Raw genomic sequence first — 15,579 nt, forward strand, 5'->3', positions numbered from 1 at the left:
TAGAAGGTAAAACAATTTGTAGATCATATGATAAGTGGGAAGTTGCCTTGCTAGAAAAGCCATAATTAAGTTTTTCATTTATCAATAGTCTGAAAAATAGTGTGAGTTGCAATTCGCAAGAAAATTTAGAAACATTTGTATACAAAATTTAAAAGTGCCTATCCTTGCCTCACAGGAAATCTATTTTCATCACATTTGACTAAGGAAACCCTTTAGATCTGCTGTGTATCTGTTCCTTGTAACGCATAAAACATTCAGGAAGTCAATGACTCTCAACTTATTAGGCAGCAAACTTTAAACTTTTCCCGTACATTTACTGCAATTTTTACTGTGTTTGCCCCTCAAATTAAACAAGGAGGCCTCTTAACATGATCATTGTCTTCATCAACATGATTTATTTTAGGGAACCAACCACATTGATTATTTTCATCAGGAGACTAAAATCTTGGACAGAATAAAATGAGAAATAAAACCACCTATCCACCCGAATCAATGATAAATTCGCATTTTTCCATCATTAAAATGGGGGGAGTGGTGGTCTTAATTTTTCATTTATTTTGCCCTTGATTGCACTCAATATAACAATTTCTAAAATGACTGTCATTGCGGTCCACGATACCATCCCGTCCTTTCAATCAAAAGAAAATACATGTTAGCTGACCAAAGCTGACCTCTGACCCTACTCCAGCAAAATCACCCCAGGCCCCCCATTGGCAAAAAAGTAACTTAGGTGCCTCAAGCGGGAAAATAAACTGAATTTGAGCTCTCGAAAACACAAGGTCAGCATTGGTCATGTTGTAACGGCCTTTGCCAATCAAAGTGCCACTAAAAGTGAAGTTATTACGGTATTTCCCCTCCAGCTAAACTCAAAAAACATTGTTCGCAAACTTACCCCTGTTCTTGACCATGTCCTTTTCGAACTGTGAGCAAATTAAATCCAGGTCTTTCAGGGTATTCTTTTGAAGTGCGCTCTTGGCAAGATGTTGGCGTGACAACATGGCCAGCAAACCAAATGAAGAAGCCACCACTTTAATTCCAAAGCTTTGCCACGATAACTGGAGCAATCGGCAAGGCAGGATCCAATTTCCACTCGTGCAAATTCGTCTGAAAACTTGCTACCACTGCTCTTTTCTTAAAAAAAAAATCTTTATCGGACTTATGATGCAATCACGTTCGTTTAGGACACACCGAGTTTTTTTCGAAGTAAGATCTGGATTGATGTCGCGAGCGAAGAGATAAAATCCCTTCCTTGGCACAGTCTTCGATCGAAGGTCAACCGTGAACTCGCTTTAAGGTCGAGGCTGCAGGTCACGAGGTGAAATGTAAAACCTGTTTCTCCGTCACGGGAAACCATGCTTAGTTAAAATAACAACACTTTCCAGATGCCGAAGATACGCGAGATGACAGTCGCTGAAACCGCTTTAACAAGATTATAACGCCTGCAACAACCGCAAAACAAAAATCTCCGCGGGAGGAGATACTTACAGTAGACATCAATTGTGTCTTCTCATGATTCAGAACCCAGTTAATCTCCCGGTCTTCACAGTAATCATTTTAAAGAAGAAGAAGAAGAAAAAAATGTAACTTCGCTCTACTTTTCTAGCTAGGTGTTAGTCTGACGTTATTTTTAAAAGTCTTCAAATAGCCGCTGGGTATTACTTTCAGAGTTATTCCAACGCCATTTAAACACCACCTTTACAATTTGTCCTTCTTGAAAGAGCATTGACTTAGGCCAGTTCAGATGTCGTGCTTCTGCCGTGCCGAACTAAATTGCAATTTGGTTCGACTGTAGCACGGCAGGAAATCAACTCTGATTCAGACGTCGTGCCAGAGTCGAATCAAATCCAGGGTTTACTGAAGCCTCATAACAGTTCTCCTCCTAACTCCCCGAGGGAACGAAATCTCGCCAAAACACATTGACATAATTTATGAATTTAGTTTGGTGCGACAGAAGCACGACGTTTGAATCGCTGCCGTGCCAGAGTCGTGTAGCACGGCAGAGTTTGTCGAACTTAATTGCTTGCCGAACTTAATTTAAAAGTTTGATTCAGACGCCTTGCTTTTGCCGTGCTTTTGTCAAACTTAATTCCTGAATTTAGTTCGGCACGGCAGAAGCACGGGTCTGAACTGGGCCTTATGCTTTTTTAGCGCGGCATGTCTGACAGCAGAGTCATTAACTGGTTTTTGAGACAGCTAGTGTAAACTGTAAGACGACTTACAGACGACTTGAACTATAGAGCTAAATTAAAAACACTACGTATTCCTTTTAGGATGGCAAATTAGTCCACACAGTTAAAAATTAAATGGATATGAACAATCAGTATAAGCCAAGTGGCAGATTTCTAACTTTTAGAAATCACACCAGCCTGACAGGCGGCTCAAATGACTAAGTTTTATTTTAAAATGGTTAACTCTCGAGAGGATTTTTAAGTTAGTTTGAAATTGTAATTTTGAAAGGAAACCGTCAGAAATTTATTACGGCTAACAGCAAGTTATCTATTTCTGGAATTGGTGCTGAACCAAATGCACGAAAATGTGAATATCCATAACAGGCCTTAACTTTCTTTTGTTGAAAGTTAATTGAATATAAATATAAAAGAAGATTTAAAATGTTTTAGTGCCGTACATAATAATAGGTTAATTTGACGAAAAGCAAGGTGAAGGGCAAGAACAACCCAAGAACATTTTAAGAGTACGGCGAATACACTTATGGCAAAGCGATTGTTTTCACATCACAAACACTGTTTATAGCGAAAAATTACTTGCAAATGCAAACAAATCTGTACTCACATGCACCCCTTAAAACAACTTGACACAAAAAACTTATGTAAGTAGCTGTATTAGGAGTTTTATCTAATGTCAGGTTCCTTTTAGCCACTAAAAGTCCAAGTACACTGTACTTGTTTAGCTGGTCCATAAGTAAACTGTGCTGCCTGCACTTAAGTGATGAGTTATAAAATATTTATTTAAGTATGTGTTTACGACATGCGATGAGAATACAAATTATTGCTATGAAATAGGTGAGCCAGTCTTCAGAACGCTCACTTCAAATCGGCGTTTTCTGCAGAGTAACCATAAAAATGTTGGCTGCTGTGTTTCTGCTGTCGTTTTTCATTGGGGCTGCGGTGTGCGAAGATAATGAAACTATGGCTTTGGTATGTACTGCATTCGAAATTATTACTTTAACCAACGATTAATCTAGGCAATTTAGGCTCATCAATTTTGTTGTCGTTGTTGTAGCTAGAAAAATGATTATTCCTCTTGATTTGTGACACGCAGTGCTATATAAAAGACAATTCTGAAATTATTCACCAGAGGGGCTGGCTTCAAATCACCCTAAACATATAAGTAATACTACATAGTCAAACAAACAAACACAAAAAGCATAGAAACATTTTTAATAAGGCAGAAATTTGTACATGAAATTTGAAATTTTTGCTTTTTAACTTTGGCATTGGCGTTAAAGGGAGTTATCGTGAACACTACTGGTTTGTTGCCTTAAACTTCCTGGAGAGTTGCTTAGTTGTTTCATAAAGTGTCTTCAGGTTTTGTTGCCTAGCTGCAGCCTCCGCCTCTTTTGTTAAGTCATCTATAAGCTTCCTCTTGTCCTTCCTCACACTTTTTTTAAGATCCTTGTTTGCTTCAGTGTACTCGGCATGGGCCCTCTCCTTTTGCAGCCCTGTGCGTGCCCTGTTAAGGTTCTCTTTCTTTAATCTTTTCAGGATGACCTTTGAGATGGTGTCTTTTGATATTCAAACTTTGCTATGTTGTTTCGTTCGCCCAAGTATTTCCTCGCTATCTTCTGTCCATACCTTCTTCAGGCTATCACAACTTTTGTTTATTGGATCTCCAGGGTCCTACATATCTTGTAGGGCTTGCTATTTATTCCTGGTCGAAATAGAAAATTGCTGGGCAATAGAGATCTTTCAGTGAGTTGATGTCGTATTTAACTCTACTTGCCACGCATCTGCCTGATCGTTTCAGCTTAAGCTGTAGTTTACCCACCAGGAGATGATGCTCCTAACTGGTATCTGTTCCCCTCATATCCAGCAGTGTTCTTCTAAACTTCCTTGATATGCAGAGGTGGTTTATCTGGTTTTCAGCAGTATCGCTGGGTGAGACCCAACTGGCTTTATGTATTCTCTTGTGCGGAAAAACCGACCCTCCTATCACAAGTTCATGCTCAGCACACAAATCTGCGAACCTCTCCCCATTATTGTTCATGTCCCCTAGTCCATGTGTACCTATGACTTCTTCATAGCCGATGTTACAGCTTCCAATCTTGGCGTTTATATCGGCCATTAAGATGTTCAGTTCTCTCTGCGGTCTGTTGCTGCCCAATATTTGCCTCATTTGTAGGTGCATAACACGTGATCAGTCGAACAAGGATCCTTCTTTGTTTCGTTCTAAAAGTGGCTGTCATGTATCGAGCGCGCGCAAAGTAATATAATGAACAATGATGGAACAGATGGCCATTGCTATAGCTTTACCTGGATTTAACGATCTTGAACGTTCGGTGACCCCTATTTTTCTTTTGATGAATCTTTTGCTATACCGATTTTCTACGTTAGCGAGAAAATAAAGAAACGCTGTAGATTACAAGTTGGAATTTTTTTGCAAAATACACCATCGTATTCCGTTTTTTTAAGCTCTACGTTTATCTGTGCGACATTTGGAGTTTTTTTTTTTCTTTTTTTTAATTTTATTTGTTATCTGCATGTGCTTACAGGTACAGTATTTACATAGTTACAAGTGCTAATTATTGTGTATAAGTAATATAAGTGTGATTACAAGTACAGTATTTACATTGTTACAAGAGCAGTATTTACATTATTACAAACGCTAATTATAATATATAAGTAATATAATATAATATAATATAATATAATATAATATAATATAATATAATATAATATAATATAATATAATATAATATAATATAATATAATAAGTGTGTTTACAAGTACAGTATTTACATTGTTACTAGTGCCAATTAAAATATTTAAGTGAAATAGGTGTGTATACAAGTGCATGTCGCTTATAATGCTTTGGAGGAGGGGTGTTTTTTCCTATTTGATTATTAAGAAAGATGTTCTATTCTGTATTTGGTTAACACTTTATCAACGAAAGTGGAGAGGTGAATAGCTTTGTTTTGCATCTTACAAGTGTAGATGTAGAATCTCATAAACAAGATCGTATAATTAAATGGGAGCAAGATGCATGCAGCCGACGACGATTCACACTCGACAAAGAATTTTTACAAGATTAATATTGATGCGTAGTCTTTATTCATACATTATTTGGCTTTCATAGAGGACAAAGATATATAGCAACGCTGGTTACGCCTCAAAATTGCACAAAGTGCTTAGAAATATTACATTTGGTTGAATAATTTGCATATTTTTGCACCAGACCAAATAAGGGCAACATTTTTTTTCGACTTGTCTCGCAACATTGTTGCACTGCAAGTTGAAACACATTGCTGCGCGTATTACAACGTTTGTGACCAACTTGTCTCGCAGCAAAATACAGTGTTGCAAGTAAAGGCAATATGTTGCGCAAAGTAGACTCGAGTTCTACTTTCTGCAACAAATTTTAGTTTTGCTGCTCGTATTACCACAGAAGCTACAACTTTTCTCGCAGCAAATTTGAATTAAAGCTTGCGACTGGCTGTCGCAAAGCGCGGAAACGCGGCAAACAAAACAAACATAGCGGACGGTGAAGGGGAGCGTGAATTCGAAGTAGACTAGTAACTCTCGGAAAGTCATACATTTGCCCTGTAGAAAAATCTCGAGGGCTATCGTGGTCTTTGGGACACCTCTTTTGCCCAAGCAGCAAAAAATGGCATAAGGCTTGGAAGAACTGTCTGAAATGACACTGAGCTTCACATTGAGAGAACTTCGCTGGCACGGAAGATTCAGAAGAAAATGAAGTCCAGAAATCGAGGTGGAAGTTCGTCGAAACGCTAAATTATATGAAAGAAAGTGCCATCTTTGTTTACACACGATAGACCAATCATACGTGAAGAATTCCGCGGATTTGCAACACTGTATTTTGCTGCGAGAAAAATTGTTCACAAACGTGGTAATAAGAGCAACAATGTGTTTGAACTTGCAATGCAACAATGTTGCGAGACAAGTTGAAAAAAAATGTTGCCCGTATTACTGGACCTTTAAGGTGCGGAATCAAAAGTTGAGTACAGAATCAAAAGTTGAGCCAATTACAAACAACGACCAGAATTCTTTGTGCTCGTGCACAGGAAAAAACAAGATTGCAGCCATCAATAGCGGTGCTCGTGCTGCTGCTTTTGACTGGAATGATTCTTTTTGCTTTTTCATGTACCTCAATACCGAACTCCTTAGGCTGTGCCACCTCAATTTGATCGCCGCTAAGTTTGTTGGTGGTTGTGCCTTCTCAAATCGCGCCAACAAAGATGCCATTGCCTTTATAGTTTTCTGTCGGTTGGCATTGTCTTTTAGTAGCTTGTCCCATAGAATTGGATTATCCTTGAAATGAACAATCAGCATACGTGTCTTGCTATTATTCCAAGAAATAAAGCCGCGGTCTTCAGGATTTTTAGCTGAGAATCATCCTCAACCGATTTTAATTCAACAATGCAGTGCCTCAAAGCATTCTGGGCTCTAAAAAAACCATGCACCATGCGTTCAGTCAGTTCACACGAAGGGACATGTCGCTGCAACACATCCCTGGGACATATTCCCGCAACATTTTCATGTGTGTGCAAATGTTGTGATTTTGTCCCTGCTACATGTCACCTCAGTGTGTACTACACGCGGTTTTGTCGCTGCAACATGTTGCTGCAACATGTCCCTGCAACATGACCCTTTGTGTCTGGCCACCTTAAATCTCGTAAACTCTAAACTAGCCAAAACAGTCGCTTAAAAATTGCGTTGCAAAAAAACTGCAAAATTCTCTGGGTCCAACCACTTATTCACGCTGACTTGTTATTGATTCTTTAGATAACATACCCCTCTGAAGATAAAATGAAAATTTGTTTGAGATTTCTGAAATTAATCCGTCTTTCCTCACAAAACTTAATACAAACAACGAGCCGACTCGAGCTTTAATTCATGCATGTTTGCGTTCCGACAAGCAAGCTCGACAAAAGTATGGCTTGTTATTGCTATTTTCAAATTACATTCACACTTCCATTTCAAAATTAATTTGTTGCAATACAGCCATGAAATGTAGTGCAAGCTGCCAGTCATTTTTAGTGAATATGAAAGTAAATAAGAGCGAATTTATTTCTGTCGGATCGGATTACAGGCGAACATGTTCATTTCATATTTTTGTCATGAACTTCGGTAAATTTGTTTTGTACTTTTGTTGCTACTTGTGGATCTCTTATTCATCGCTAAAAGGTGAGTTCGATATATTTTCTTGAGGTATTTTTGCTAGTTACAATGGATTAGTGCGTTCCGCTTTCGGTTGCTGGGAAACGAAACATCTGGTTTCGATATTTGTCGCTGTAAACTACCCACAAAACAGGTTTTATTGCTTACCACTGAGCCCAAACTAAATGATCGAAAATGATAATAGCCAAAGTATAATACATACAAATATGAATACTTCAAACTTTATGCGCTCTTGGTTGGATTTGTATGATATACTCTATGGACGGGCCAATGCAAACGCAACTATTTTCGTGTTCGACTGAAAAGTAAACATCACAGGACATCGTTGTTTAACATTATTTGCTTTTATTGAATCGCGTGCTCAAAACTTTGCCGCTTCTGAGATGCGGTACAAAGTTTTCGTTTTTTCAGAGAACCAAGCTTTTCAAAGTGTCATTATTCTTTATGTTACATTCAATTAGAGAGTGTCGCGACTAGCTACCCACTCGGAAAGTACAATTCAATGGGCTGCTCTATCGGTACCTTGATTGGAAGTGAGTGTGGAACTACGTCGTCGAAATTAAACATAACGTAAGAGACAATTCCAATTTCACTTTGCGAGAAGGATGTGAGTAAACACTTGCATACGACAAGTGTTACTGATATCAGCACAGAATATGACCTAATACTGGCAAGGGCAGGTGTATTTGAGTATGATGAGGAGTATATATCAAGAATAAGATTGTGCCCAAGACACCGATATCAGCTCGGTGGAGGATGGTTCCAGAAACGGCTCTTTCGCTACCCAAACCACACTGGCAAAGCCAGCCAGATTGTATTATTAACAAACTACAGACCAAAATCAGACTTCATGAGTTGAAAAATTTAGTGCCGGTGGGTTCAGGTAAGATCATCATTCTTGCTGATGTAGAAGTGTCATTATTGCATGTTTTTCAATTACATTTTCCGATTTTGTCGTAAAAAAGAGACACTCAAACAACTGATGTCAAGCGCCGTTTCGACCAAAAGATAGCCTGTAAGCAAGGTCAAACAAGCAATCCAGGGAGGAGTCTGGGGCACGAGCGGGAAAAGCCACGTTTTACCCGCTTTCCCCCCTCCCCACCCCCTTTCACCCCAGGCAACTCGACGACTTATTTCCGATGATTTTTTGCCTTCCCGTTCCATCTTGCGCAAATTGCAGATTTGTAGAGATCTGTCGTACCTTAGTTATGATATTTTTGGGTCATGTATCTGCACTAAATGCCAAAAGAAACTTGCCATGCTCATCAAGGGCGTAACTGCCAACAAAACAGATGAAGATGAACCAGAAGTTAGAAGGAGCTCTAGGCTCGCTGAGAAGAGTCCAGTCAGTTTTGAGAATCTGTTTTTGGGACCGTGTGACAGGAGCTCCGCCCACCAGAAATCCCTTGTTAACTGGTTTCTTTATGACGGAAATGATTTAATGTGAGCAGAGCAAGTCAAAAAAGCTTTGGAGTCACATGGCGGCGTACGAAGTGTTGTTCTGTATGTGGTGGAGTATCCAGAGTCAGCAAGTAAGTGCCCCACACCGCGGATTCCAGACGTAAGTCGTCTTCATAACAACCAGTATTGTAACGAGGGCCTAAAGGTATGGAAAGCGTGCAATATTGGCATCGGGAAACTGGTTGCATGGGAGAATCTTGATAACGATGGCAAGATGCTACCTTCTGAACTTAGAATCGTCGAGAGCGGATCACAGGGTAATAGTTAATCTGTTAAGAAAGATAATACTTGCTTGGCGGCAGAACTGCTTGGTCCGGTGAAACCTGTAAGGTCACCCGAAGAATCTGGAGACGAGGACAGTGATTGCGTTCGGTTCAGCTGCCCTGAACCAGGGTGGGTCAAAGAGTACATTACAATGTGTAAGCTTGAAAAGCATATCGCTTCAGAGAAACACGCCTTTCAAGATGTTTCTCAACCCCTTGGCGATAAAGTAATGAAGAGATGGGCCGAACAGTTTCAACAGGTAACGTCACAGAATCTTTCATCCCAACTGGAAAACAAACTCTCTTCACTCCGTCCCCGCATAGAAGACCTCAGGTTCACCACACACCAGGTTCTTCAGAAACGCTGGGCTTTGAAGTACCTAAGCGGGCAACACGTTTTCCCGACAAGGTCAGAAATTACTTCCAAGAGAAATTTGACGTCGGTAGTGCTACAGGACATAAAGCTGATCCTGTGCAAGTTTCCATCGACATGAGATGTGCAAGAGATGGGCTTGGTAGGCGTTTATTTGCCGCAAGTGAATGCCTTCAGACACAGGAGATCCGTTCATTTTTCTCCAGGCTTGCCGCAGCACAGAGGAAGAATGTGCAAAGCCCAGCAGATCTAATTGAGGACGACGTTCGAGATCTAGAAAGTGATTCTCAAGCAGAGCAGTATGAAATAGAGTTGCAAATTTAGGCTGCGTGAAAGTATCATCGCTTAGGTCGCAGAGAAGCACCCTATTTGTTATGAACGCTTCAACCTGTGTGAACTAAGTCAGCAAAACAAGTTGAAAAAGTTCAACATAGACATGCTTGTAAGGATTTGTGAGCATATTGAATTAGACATCGCCACTGTTTCCAGAAACAGAAAGGAGGGTTTCGTTGATCAAATCAAAGAGCTCATTGGACATTGCAGCTGCAATATGTAACAGTTTGAGTTAAATTTACTAAGACAGATGTTAATTACATAGAAACGCTGGTTTATGCAACTGGAGCTCAGAAACGTTTTGAGAAAAGCGAAAACAAAGATGGTACGTGGGTACATACCTGAGATACGACAGAATTTTAGTTTGGTGAATGTAGCTACCATTTGGATAACGATTGTGGTTGCATGACTTAAAAAAAAATCAGCCCAGTGACTTTATGTTCAACATAACACGTAAGTCTTAATTGCGACAATCTGAGGTGATGGAACCTTTTCGCTTTAATTAAATGAAGCCAGATAAGTTGTTGTTTCTGGGAGAAAAGAAGCCAAGACATTTTAAAAGTAAAATAAGTAACGAATTTATTATCTCAAAAAGTTGAATAGCCTTTTGTGTTTACGTGGTTTAGAAAAATCGGTCACGCAAGTTTATGTTGTGTGTTATGAATGAATAACAGCTATAAAACAGCATTGTCAATGGCTAATATTAAAGTTGAACTGAAAAGCATATAAAGACAGACAAGGAGTCTCTGTCTCATAAAATGAGTCAAAGCACTTAAGAAAAATTATAAGTCAGATAACCTCAAGTTATTTTGATTTTTTAAGAATTTCACGTTTACAGCTTCAGTTCTTCTACGCTGCTTGTTATAGAAACATTTATTTCACCAAAAGCGGTAGAAACCACAATTTAAGTAAAAAATGTATATCTTTCGTGTCTTCGTGGGTGGTCTCTGAGTGTCATTTTCTAGTCCCGTTAACAATCCTTGAAAAACAGAAACCCAAACTTTTAACACATTGGTCATCAATGGCAAAGTACTAGGGACAAGGCAGTTTAGTTTTTATCCCTAGAAGTGGGTGGGACCCTGCGTAAACACTTAAAGAGTTGAGTCAGTTTTTCCGTTTTCAGTAAAGTGAAATTTACTAGGAACTATTTGTGCTGTTGTATATGGAAATTGACAACTTGTTCTTTGGTTTTGTAGCTATATTTGTAAAGTTAAAGCATGTTACTGATAGCGAATAAAGTTATTTGCATCGGGAAGTAATATTGGTCTGTCATTGGTACGACAAATCTGCTCATAAATTAGACGCAATTTATCATAATTTTCGCTAGTATTACCTCGCTATCTTTTAATTCCGTTTCTGAGGCAATTCTGTAAAAATACTAAGAATAAATGACATCAATCTACAGCGCCTGGTACCCTTTTCTCATAAAATAAGTTTCAGCTAATTTGAAGAAATTTGATTTTTTGACATCCGCCGCAGTTAATGCGCATTTTGTAGTCAAGTTCGCTTAACAGCTATAAATTTCTAACAAGCTCTTACATTGTTAAAGTCAATTTTTGTCTTGTAACGTAAAATGTAAGCCTGGCTTTAATAAGACCTCGATTTATCAACCTAATACCATCTTCTTCAATCTTCGATTCTTATGGTCTTTTGATCCCCCAAAACAGCAAATCTATTTGACCACCTATTCAATTATTGTTTGATTGTGTTTACATATAGCAGACACCTGGAAAAATTGGCCTGTCGATTATACTAAAGTTAATGATCGGTTTAACCTTACTGAAATATCGCTGATAACTATTCTTTCAGCACTTTTTGAACCAATACGGCTATATATCAACTTCTCGTAGTGGTAACCACGACGTTGGTACGGCCATCCGACGATTTCAAAAATTCTATGGTCTCCAGGTCAGTGGGAGACTGGATGCCTCAACTGTCCGACTCATGAAGAAGCCTCGGTGTGGTATGAGTGATCCAACTCCAGGCAGTCGCTTGCGAAGATATGCCACTCTTGGAAAATGGTTAAAGACTGAGTTGAAATATTTCGTCCAACCAGGTCAAGATCTCTCAGTTGTGAGTACATTCTGGAATTAAAAGTTCTTTTTGGTTGTTTTGCAATTGTTAATCCTATGCAGCCTGGGAAGGAGGGAATTTAAGGTGTAGGAGCTGATTTACAAACTATCCTTCCTTAAATAGCTCTTAAATTTCAGTCTTCACAATTTTTCACATTTAATACAACTTATCAGGAAACATTTTAGTTTTTCGATCGTTTGACCACCCCACGTGACGTTCATACGGAAACGATATTTCCAAATGGTGCTTTGCCGAAATGTAATGGTCTTTTTTTTTCAATTAAGTTTATAAAGGTTTCATCAAAGCAGATTTTTGACATCATTTATGTTTTGTATTTTGCATCCGTTTGGGTTTTTTTTTCTTGACCATTTGTGACCGGGTAAATAGTTTACAGGAGCCCTTCCCCCTCCCCTCCCACGTAACTCCCAAGACTCACCTACAAAAACATATCCCATAGGGGTAATGTAAATAAAAATAATCTATTCATTACTTCATTTTGTTTGAATTATTAAAAGGATAAGCAAGGAAAGATATTTGCTAAGGCACTGAAGTTCTGGTCCGACGTGTCTGGGTTGAGATTCTCTGAAGTCGGTAGCGCCAGTGAGGCAGACATCAAAATAAGGTAATTTGGGCGACTAGGTAGTAAACAGGGGAAACAAATCGCTTTTCATTCAAGTATCAAAGCGTAATTGATTCTCATTAACCACGTGACGATTGGCTTAACAAACTCGCGCCAGTTTTTCATCCAATTATAAGAAAACCAAAACCTTCGCATTCGTTTTCTCGCGCTTTGCGTCAACTACGTAGAGTTTTGATTGGCTCACTGTATCGTCTGCTTTCTTTGTGATTGCCTAGAGTAATAACTTTGGCTCTTTTTTTTTTACGAAACCCAACTGGAAACCGTTTTAAATAGGAATTAAATTGGAGAAATAAATCAGGGATAAAAAGACCTAATTCGCTGGATGAGTAGACAAAGGTAGTATATTTGATTTAAAACTTTGATGACAATCTCCAGGGTATCTAATTGAACTGTACAGACTGTTCATCTTAGGGTAATGCGTCATACATGCACATTCCAATCATCAAACCACTAGTTTATTTTTTTTCCTGTTCCAGTAATTAGAATGAGAAGCACCACTAAAACCTATATCTGTGTCATAAGGCAAGAGCTTAAGTACTGTAATGATACCTACACCAAAGGTTTGCAGCTAAATTAAGAATTTAAGGATATTACCTTTACAGGGTGCCTTTTTATTAAAGTAATTCAATACAAGAGGAAAAAAACGGAATTAAAATTGCAGCAGCAGCAACTGACCCGTTGGTCAATAAGTTGCGATAATTAAAATAGTCGAAATATTGATAGGTTTTAATCGTATAGGTTTACTATGAGTACACATTCTCTTTAATTAGCTTTGGGAGAAAGAGTCACGGTGGCACCAATGTGGAGGGGACATGCCTGAAACCATTCGACGGCCCCGAAGGGATTCTAGCGCATGCGGATTACCCTCAGAGTGGGCGAGCTCATTTTGACGAGGATGAGACCTTCACCGATGGCACTTACAGTGGTACAAATCTTTTATGGGTGACAGTGCACGAATTTGGGCATTTCTTGGGCCTGCAGCATACAAACGTCCGGGGGGCGATCATGTATCCTTACTACACAGGCTACGTCCCTAACATGAAGCTCCACTCTGATGACATTGCTGGTATTCAATATTTGTATGGTAAGGGAACCCAAGAAGAGCTGTTATAAATTTTAGGGTAGTAGGCGATGGCATGGTAACATTAGGCGAAAACGCGCTAAAGAGAGTTTGAGTAATGCGCTTTCTATGGCAAACACGTTTTCAAACTGTTTTACCATAGTTAATAGAGGGAATGGTTATCAAATTCGACAAAGTTCTTTGTTGTATGTTTTTGTTTTCTTTTTTGGCCTTGGCCGTGCACAAAACGCAAAAGTTGTTTACTACTGGCCGAGGAACTAACCAATAGAAACGTTTTGGTTACGTAACTTTTTCTACAGCTCGGTAAGTTGTGTACATAACGGCGCCAATCATTCAAGTCTTTACGTTAAAGCTTCATGCACCATAACCAATTTCCATCTCCATCTTGCAGACCAAGTGTTAGCCCTCGTTGCCGCAAAAGAATAAGGAAAGGTCAAAACATGGACTTGTCCAACCGTTTTCTCTACGGTCTCTCGACCTCGTGGTCGACCAGTGACTGTGACTGTGTGGGGGTGGGGTGACCCCTACATACTCCCCCTCTAAAAAGAGATGTCCTCCTGAACATTGGAACGCATTGCTACAGCTTTTTAAATCCTAGCAACAAAAACTACTTTGAAGGGCGATCAGGCGAAATCTACTCGCTAATAATTAAGATAGCAAATAATGACTAATTACCAACTACAGTGTTCTTTTGCGGTCTCTAAATTGCTTAACAGTTGGTCACTGAACAAGTCTCTTTGTTTTTCTTTGAGAAACAAAACATGATGCCAATGTGTTAATAGTTTAATCAAGTCCAATAAAGGTTAATGAGTTCAAGTCTTTAACGCAGGCAATCTTGTAGTTTTCTTAAACAGCCATTGGTGGCACATACTGGTAAATGTTTGGGGGCACAAATGGTACGGACGCTAAGTACACTGGTGTATGATAAGGTATCATCCAATGATTGTGCATGGCTAAGATTTCGTAAGGTGTGACAGGAAACCATGTTGAAGAGACAGAAACACTGCCAGTTGTCGCTAGAGTATTCAAAGCACAAATTGGATGGTAAGTTGGATTTCCAAGATGATCATAACTTAGAATATTTGGTGGATGGTGGTTTCGCACAGGACAATGAGACCCTGCTGGCTCTTGTGGGAGTAAGGGTTCCTGTTCTGTTTAGAGTCAGAAGGAGAAGAGTCTTTTGTCACTGACACTTCCTCACCATGTTCTGACAAATCCTCCATATCGTCAGGCAACAAATCTTCTTGGGCACCATCTGTTTGCCCTTGTCCATGTTGTCTGTTTCTGCTGTTTGTGTTGACAACATTTCGAACTCGGTGAGTGAGAGGTCAGGTAGCTCTACTTCAACCCCACTGTCAGTACCATGTTGATGAATCTCTCTTCCTTGGTTAGCAGGGGCTGACCTTCTCCTCTCTTGGGTACGCTGAGGGACAGGTTTTGAAAAATCACTTTATAAGAAGTAACAAGGCAACAGATGATTTCTGTGGAGTATTCATGATTTGCCTTTCCGGCCTTCTGGCGTTTCTTCGAATACAGGTAGGTCTCCCTTTTGCTCCACTATGAGATGTACTTCTTGCTCCCAATATGACCTAAGTTTCCCAAGACTACCACGCTCTGAGATATTACGTACCAACACTCGGTCACCTTGCTGTAAAATGGAGAACCTTACTTTTCGATCACATTGCTTTTTTCCATCCCCTGATGACTTGGAGATATTCTGCCGGGCCAGTTCATAGGCATCTTTCATTGCAACTTTCCATTTCTCTGTGTACTCTGTATGATTCATACGAGTGCTTCACGTGAAAGTCCGAAATTAGGTCAACTGGGAGGCGTGGTGAGCGTTCAAACAATAAATAGAAGGAAGAAAACCCAGTGGCATCATTTCTGCTGGAGTTATACGCATGAAAGCTTTGTTATGTGAGTCCTTCCACTTGTGTTTCTGGCTTTCTGGGAGAGTTCTCAACATAGGCAACAATATT

The 15,579-nt window shown here is 39.5% G+C and overlaps 2 protein-coding genes and 1 pseudogene across 2 annotated transcripts in view; all 3 read left to right on the top strand.

Annotated features, from left to right (window-relative positions):
* The window catches only part of LOC145481889 (lactadherin-like), a 490,145-nt gene that overhangs the window by 221,418 nt on the left and 253,148 nt on the right, over nucleotides 1-15,579 (top strand). The window lies entirely within an intron of this gene.
* LOC145481870 (uncharacterized) lies at nucleotides 7,990-10,138 on the top strand (annotated as a pseudogene).
* On the top strand, nucleotides 10,766-12,648 carry LOC145482937 (stromelysin-3-like). Its single transcript, XM_081461573.1, has 2 exons — nucleotides 10,766-11,879; nucleotides 12,395-12,648. Exons 1-2 carry the CDS (start codon nucleotides 11,751-11,753, stop codon nucleotides 12,503-12,505), a joined length of 240 nt encoding a protein of 79 aa, XP_081317699.1. The 5' UTR covers nucleotides 10,766-11,750; the 3' UTR covers nucleotides 12,506-12,648.

The sequence above is a fragment of the Orbicella franksi genome, chromosome 3 (assembly GCF_964199315.1).
Source record: "Orbicella franksi chromosome 3, jaOrbFran1.1, whole genome shotgun sequence".
NCBI classification, from domain to species: Eukaryota; Metazoa; Cnidaria; class Anthozoa; order Scleractinia; family Merulinidae; genus Orbicella; species Orbicella franksi.